The 7,841-nt window shown below is 41.1% G+C and overlaps 1 protein-coding gene across 1 annotated transcript; it reads right to left on the reverse strand.

The window, feature by feature from the left end:
* Window positions 1–305: 305 nt before the first annotated feature.
* evx2 (even-skipped homeobox 2) lies at window positions 306–5,988 on the reverse strand. The gene is made up of 3 exons (XM_036139326.1): window positions 4,948–5,988; window positions 4,316–4,557; window positions 306–3,861 (listed from the first exon to the last, which is right to left on the reverse strand). Exons 1-3 carry the CDS (start codon window positions 5,339–5,341, stop codon window positions 3,244–3,246), a joined length of 1,254 nt encoding a protein of 417 aa, XP_035995219.1. The 5' UTR covers window positions 5,342–5,988; the 3' UTR covers window positions 306–3,243.
* Window positions 5,989–7,841: the final 1,853 nt, after the last annotated feature.

A 7,841-nucleotide genomic window follows, 5' to 3' on the forward strand; every position in this document is an offset into this window, starting at 1 on the left:
TCGTGGTGTTGGCTATATTTTTAAACCAAGTGCAATTAACGACAGTATCAGCTTGTATCATTTAGAGGTAATGTAAAAATAATGGTAAATTATAGGGCCGGAATGACCCGTGATGACAGGCCTCATATTCCCTCCAGCTTTCTGCGTATTTTTAATTAATGTTCGAGGATTTCTTTAGATTTACCACCCCCTCTAAATAAGCCAAGATATTTTCAGTGTATTATATTCATATACATATATGTATAAATTTGTATTTTTTTTATTTAAGATTACTCTTACTCTGACATTTCATAGCACTAACCAGATTTGTGTAAAGATTTTTTTTATTTCTTTTTTTTTCCAAGAACAAACACGATCAATAAATAACAGGATTTACATTTCATATTGCACATATTTTTTTTTCAAGTTAAAATATTTAAATTCATACAGTCATTGATATTTTAAATACAGAGTTTGACACAGACCCAATAGAAAAACAGGCTAATACTTAAAAAAAAAAAAAAAAAAAGGGAAAAAGAAATTAATTTAGAGGGCCGTGAAGAAATGTTCTTCGTCTTCATATTAATTCTCTATTTCGCTCGTGGAATTTGGGTTATCGTTGAATTCACAAGCCAATAGGCAGGTCCTTCCAGTGTTTAAACATTAAAACAAACATTCATCAAGTCACACAAAATAAATTAGATAAAAAGGAAAAGTGTTTGAAAAATTGCCTACCATTTACATTTCATGGTGCGTGTTTTTTCCCCCATCAATAATTCAGTCCTTAGTTATCAGTAGGAATATTTTCCCAAAAAAACAATTATTATTTTTTTTTACAGTTCACATGTTTCAGAATTAACATATTGTTGATGTCCCAACAGGAACGACTAAAATGCACATTTTAAAATTTTGTATTATTATTATTTTTTTTTATTTATTTTTTACAGGTGCAGACACACTGTGAAGCATTGTGGGCTATCTGATCTGAGTCCAGTCCCATCATTGTGTGCGCAGAGCAGGTCCTATAGGAATTACATACACTGGACTGATGTAACGAGGTTCGGTAATGTAAATAAAGCAGATCCTGCGGTGTGAATCCGGTTTTCCACCCCTTATTTGGAACAGCGGATCATTTTGGGAGGGGGGGGGTGCTCTTGGAAAGCTGCTTTATCAGAACCATTTTAAAGCCTCCATGTGTCAGCCGGTCTCCTTGTACGGGGTGCCAGGAGTGTCGCTTTGTTCCAGCTCTTTTGTATGTCTAATGACTTCCCTCCGCGGGTTGTTAGCGATTGACAGCGGGTCTCAAAACGACCAACTTTTCTTGCGGCCGTGTATTCAAAGGAGCTCCATCTAGGTGCGATGATTGGCAATTTTTGTCATGATCCTCTCGTTATTAACATAAAAATTGACACGGAAGACGCGATGTGAAATGATATGCACCTTCTAGCTGATTAGGGACGTCCCCGCAGAGCACAGGCTGCGTGTTGGAGATGCTATACTGCTGCCAAAAGATTAGCTTGTTGTTGGGCCTTAGTGAAGAAAGATGGACCAAGCAAAACATCATAATGAAAAAAAAAAAAAAAAAAAACACTTCTGCTTTTCAAGATTTGACAGAATGTAGCTTAAAGCTGAAAGAAACAACCAGGTCAAATTTGAACCTTTAAACTTCAAAAATATAGGATCCACAGCTAGAATTAACACATTAATATGAAATGGCACCTTGATTGAAAAAGCAAACATAAAACTAATTAAACTGTTTTGCTTTGTTTGCAAACAAGCCCCTTCGCCAACTCATATCTCCGTTTCGTACCCAGGCGACGCAATTCCGCCCACCCCTCCTTCCATTTCGTACCCATCTACTTCCATATTAGCTTGAGTTTTTTTTTGTTTTTTGGATCCCATTTCATGCTTTTAACTTCCGTTTCGTACGAGAGAAAAAACATTCAATGTGTTGCATTTCAGCTAATTTCTCTTGATAGTTGCTTTTTATGATGAATTAGGGAGATTTGGAATCATAAGAATCGAACCTATTTTATATTTATATATTTTTAAAGATTTTACATCCCTTCTGTTTCCATTGATTATGGTTCGACTTCCGAAGTTAATTCAATTGATTTTCGCAACTTTGCCATTTCGTGCCTTTCCTATTTTGTTCGTTTTGTATACAACTTTTTTCAGGTACGAAACGGTGTTGTCTCACGGGACTTTCCTTCAGCGACCACGTATCAGTTCGCAGACCAAGGGGGCGTTTCTTGCTGATTTAAGAACCTGCAATTTAAAGCAATACGTTGTATTCTACTTCATGTAAGGGCATGTGGTTATACGACTCCAAATATATGCAGGGCTGCCTAAGCGTTATTTTGGTTTGGTCAGGTAGTCTGTCACATTTAATAAGAATAAACTGGCCTTAAAAAGAGATTAGGACAAAAAAATAAATAGGCGTAATAAGAAGTTTTACTATGCAAGCATAGTAATGATTATTTATCTATCATAATTAATGCAATATTTTAACTAAAAACAAAACTAATTTCATAAGCCGTGGTGGAAGTGCAAACAAATGGTTTGTGTAGAATTACGAAATGGAAACGGGTGAACTGGCAAATACTGAGATGGAGATAAATAAAAATAATAAAGCTCCCTCGTAAGTTGACCACATTTTCATATTATTTTTCGAGGATTCATGTCACCCTCTAATTCCACTGATTGTTTGGACTTTAATAACGCTTGAGTCTTCTTAAATATGACAGATTATGACTGTGGTCAAACAAACAAAAAAACAAAAAACAAAAAACGAACGACCTCCTGTTAGATTTTTGTTTTATATAATCGGTGGTTCATACCACATTTTCCATTCAATGAATATGAGCAGACTAACGAAGAACACTTTAAATCGTCTGTTCTCGACTGCCGCTGGCTGATCACGAAACACCCGGAGGAAGACAAAAAAAAAGAAAGAAGAAGAATAAAAGAAACCGTCGGGCACGAAAAGACCAGAGGAGCAGCGAAGGGGCTATATGTTGAGCTCAGCCACTAAAGCTGGTCTATTCCCATAACAGGGGGCACGTCTTCAGAGGAATGGTGGCTGTGAATAGCAGTATTTGCTGTCCAATGTCGCTTTTTAGAAAACAGGGCTGCTTGGAAATTAAAATCTGTCTGTTTACAACACTTTATTCACACGTGCGTCCCTAAAAACCGACCTCCCGGACCACACAACAAACAGTGCTTCTTTGTTCGTTCTTGCGCTTATATAGGCAGGGTGATCAGTTATCTGTTAAGTGAGCTCTCCTCTCGCTGGTCAGGCGACGGGACCGAGGTCTTGCTGAGAACAGCGGCGGAATAGGGCAGAAAGCCGCTCTCTGATCTCTGCGTGGAAGCCGTGCAGGTAAAGTCAGCGCCGGCGCCCCTGGAGCCCAGCGCGCTGGCCGCCTGGCTGCTGCTGTGGCAGCTCAGGCACGAACAGGGCCCGGAGGCGGACGGCGCGCTGACCGCCGCCGCAGCCGCCGCGGCAGCCGCGGCCGCGGAGGCCGCCGCCGAGCTGTTCAGGCCCGCGGGCGACTGGTACAGTCCTGGGTGTCTGAAGCTGCACAGGAGCTCCGGCCGAGAATAGGGATGGGAGAGGGCGCGGAAGGTGTCGAGGGGCCGGATGGAGGTGGCGAAAGGCGACGAGGCGGCCCCGGTGGCCGCGGCGGCCGCTGCTGCCGCCGTGACGCCGACGTGCGGGTAGTAGTGCAGGGGCATGTGCGAGTGGAAAGGGTAAGGCAGACTTCCTGTGGCGGCCGCGTGCGTCATCATGTAAGTGTAGAAGCTGGGGTCTGCGGGATGGGGCCAGGACATGGCCAAGCGCTGCCTCTTATCCTTCATCCGCCTGTTCTGGAACCACACCTGCGCACAGAGTCAGAACAAGGTCCATATTGAAGCTGCCGTGTTGCTTTCAAGCGCCACATTTAGAAATGAGACGAGCGAGTTTCAACGTGCGCAGCAGCAGCACACACTCACACACAAACACACACTCACACATACACACACACATATACACACAGCCCTGCTTTGATAATTAATGTTTATTAGAAACGCCCCTGCTTTTTAGCTTTAAACTTAAAGTTTAGATGAGATGTAACATTTTATTATTTTACTATAAATTCACTCGTTCCGTCTGTGCAGTTAATTTATAATGAAAATTATAATGAAAATTCTAAATATTTTGTTGTGTGTAGGTTGAAATAATATTGCCCTGAAGACGTACAATAATTATTAGAAAGACTGTTCAAGTTTAATATCCATTTCAGCAATTTTGCCACCGCTGCTACCCCCTGAACGTCATCGCTCGCAGCCTCACCTTAATTGTAGTTTCGGGCAGATTCAGCGCTGCGGCCAGTTCGCACCTCCTCGGTCTGGAAACGTAGTTTTCCCGATAAAACTCCTTCTCCAGCCTCCCGATCTGTTCCCGGGTGAACGCGGTCCGGTACCTCCTGACCTGGTCGGTGTTGGAATTGTTGGATCCTCCCGCCGAGTTTCCGTTCATGTTGGGGAGGGAGTTTGAGCTTGTGTTGGAGGAGGCTGAATTACTGTCTGAAAAACCTGAGAAACAAGAAGAATTGTAAGCCGGAATTTTTTAAAAAAACATTTATTATTATTACTATGAGCTTACCGAGAAAATCTAAGGGAAAAATATTGAACGCTGTGCGCCTGCGTGGGCCTATAGCCGCACACGTTTCGATAATTTTATTTTTCATAGGAGCAGGTTGTGAATAATAAACACGTGCGCGTAAAGAAAAAAAAAACGAATGAAAAATAAGCAACTGTATGGCAAATGAAACATTATTGTTGCAATTGGGGAGAAAATAAATATACAAAAATTAAATACAATATTGATAAAAAAATAAATAAATAAAATAAAATAAGAACACACTAAATACATATTTAAATACCTCCGCATATACAATAAAGAGCGCAAAATTGAAATCTCACCCTTGTTGTTTTCCTTGTGCTGGCTCGGGGAGCGATGCGCAGGGCATCCCACCTCCACATCGCTATTTATGTCGGATTCCTGCGAAACTTCGGAGTAAAGGCTCATTTTCTTCCTGCTCTCCGACGACGAAATCTCCGCGGAAGATGCGTTCTCGCTGCCGTGGTGCGTCCCGAAGAGACTCTCTATTTCAAACTTGCCTTTCGTCGGGATGTCCCCGAGATTCCCGTGAAGGGAAGCCGAGGTTATTCTCGGGCTCAGCCGTCCGCCGTGTTGGGAGTTCTCCAGGGCCTCCAGAACCGAATTTCCCGGCGCGTCCCCGAGCCTCTTCCCCGCCACAGGACTGTGCAGACCCCTCTCCATCAATATCATCTCTTTTCTTATCCTCTCCATCATCAAGCCAAAAAAAAAAAAAAAAAAAAAAAAAAGAGGGGGGTAAAAAAAAAAGGCAGTAGACACAACACTTGTCCAGGGATGGGCTGGCGCACCGATGAGTTTTGTCAGAGCTAAATCCGCATGAAAGTCTGCTTCACCGTGTCTGGATCAAGCGTTTTATAAAGCAGGACGCAAAAAAACATGTAAGAATCTGAATGCAGCTGAGCTGCGGGCGCGCATCCCTCCTCACATGCGGCGGCGAGAGTAAAAAAAGAAAAAGAAAAAGAAGAAAAATAAAAAAGTCATTCATCAAAAAAGTGCTCGGTGTCCGTTGTTAAAATGCTGGACTGACGCTGCTCCAATGATCATTTATTGTAACAGGTTTATAAGCAAATAAACAGGAGAGGGCTGTCACTTGATGATGGAGGCGGCCTTCGGTCAGACGAATAATATCCAAGTGGAGAGGGAAGAGAGGAGTGAGGGGAGAGGTGCGCGTCCCTGGCTTGGTATCTGAGTCTGTTTCAGATCGCTCTTGGGTTTGGCCTCTTGGGGGGGAAATTGACAGTCTGATTAATAAAATGAGCGGAGCAGCATTTCCCTCTTCATTTAGGAATATTATTATGCTTTGATTCTCTATTGTTTGCCTCCTCTCTTTTCGCCCTCCCCCTTTCTAATCGTGGTTCTGTTTTTTTTTATTCCGCTTATTACTTTTTTTTGTTTTTATTATTTTTTTGCAATCCCCTCGGTTTAATCTGCATGTGAGCTCCTCCAAGATTAACAACAAAACATTGACCAATATTGAGAAAGCGCTGATTTCTTTAATGCTTCTTCTTTTCGTTGCCTTTAGTTGAAATTTCTTTATTTTATTTTTTTACCTATAATACCTGCACGTGTAAGTTATTAAGCTTTAAGGACAGCCTCAGGGAGACAAAACGCGTGTTTTTATGCATCTCCTGACAACATCACAAAATGTGTTCAGACCCATGGATAAAAACCTAAATGACATAATTTAAAACTCACAAAGACGTTAGTCACTGATTTAATTACACCATGTTGCACTGACACAAAGTTCGTTTAATCTACTGATTTCTGCTCTCTTTGTTCGTTTGTTTCTGTATTTGTTCAGAATGTAAACATTTTTAATTTACCATAACTTTTTTTACCTTATTTTTTGCGTTACAATAATTCGTAATTTCTTTTCCTCCCGGACAAACATTAAAGCTCTCGAAGGTTGTTTTTATATAATTGCAGTTGCGTTTGTTTAACATGCTTTCTGCATGTGTGAAGATGATCCCCATGCATCGACTCATTGTTTCACGACTTGAGAAGAATATGAAGACGCCTTCAGTTTCCTCTGCGCGTCCTCTGGCGCCCCCTGCAGGCGTTGGCGTTAGCGGCGGGCTTTTTATTTCAGAAGCGGCTCATTTCATGTCCTGACTTGTGTCTTTTCCTGACCTTTGTTGGGAAGATTCACATGAATTGCTTTGCATGCCGATGTCTGTAGTTATTTTTGATGAAGCAGGTGCAAAAGAAACACAGTCTGTTCCAATAGCTCTGACCACCAGACTGAGCGCTGGATTATTTGTAAGCTTTGATTTTAATATGATCAATATATCTACATGAGGTAAGTTAACTTAAAATACCTGAAGCGATACTGATGCGTTGAAAGAAATGTTTGTAATTTTTTTAGATTCAAAAGACAAAGAAAAAAACGAACAAAACTAACAAAATGCTGGCCGCAGGGCCGAGGTGCAAGGACAATTTTCGACTGCTGTTGGCTCCCTGCTTGTCTGGGTGACCCAGGAAAAATTACTCACAAATAGCAAATGAATCAATTGTACACACCATCATAGTTTGAAAGTGTTGATGAGAGATAATTTACAGTGAATCTAATAATTTCTGCTGCTTGCGTCTGAGCATTAAATACTTAATGCGCGGCTGAACTGTTTGTGAATTGTTCAGCAAGTACAAGCATTTTTGCCGTGGTTGTGAGCAGAGCATCAAACTTGTCCCCCTTCCTGATATATAGAATAAAAAAAAGTAGAAAAATGAAAGATATCATACATTAAATAACAGATAAATAAAAAAAATGGACAGTTAATGTAAGGTGAGTGCAAATTCAGCTGGAGGTGGGCCTCATTCAACTTTTGTATGTCTGTAAACAGCACACAGCGCCCTAAACACTCATTGGCACGCCTGGTAAGGATCTGTAAAATATCCTAATAAATTTCTCGATTGGTAGCAAAATTCAAGGCTGAATAATAATAATAATAATACAAGAATCGGAAGATCCCATCTTAAGAGATATAGTTCGTACATTACATCATATGTGCCAAAATTATAGTACAATCCCTGTTTGCCATTAAGAAAGCACTGAGTGGTCTCTTGTAACTTTTCATAAGGTTGGAATCTTGGGTCCTCTCTCAGGCCCTGTTCTCCACGGCTCAGCCACATGTTTCTATATGATTTATATGTTCTACGGTCACCACTGAGATGACCGTAGAACAATGTGTTTCTGTCT

Source organism: Fundulus heteroclitus, chromosome 7, assembly GCF_011125445.2.
Source record: "Fundulus heteroclitus isolate FHET01 chromosome 7, MU-UCD_Fhet_4.1, whole genome shotgun sequence".
In the NCBI taxonomy this organism is placed as follows: domain Eukaryota; kingdom Metazoa; phylum Chordata; class Actinopteri; order Cyprinodontiformes; family Fundulidae; genus Fundulus; species Fundulus heteroclitus.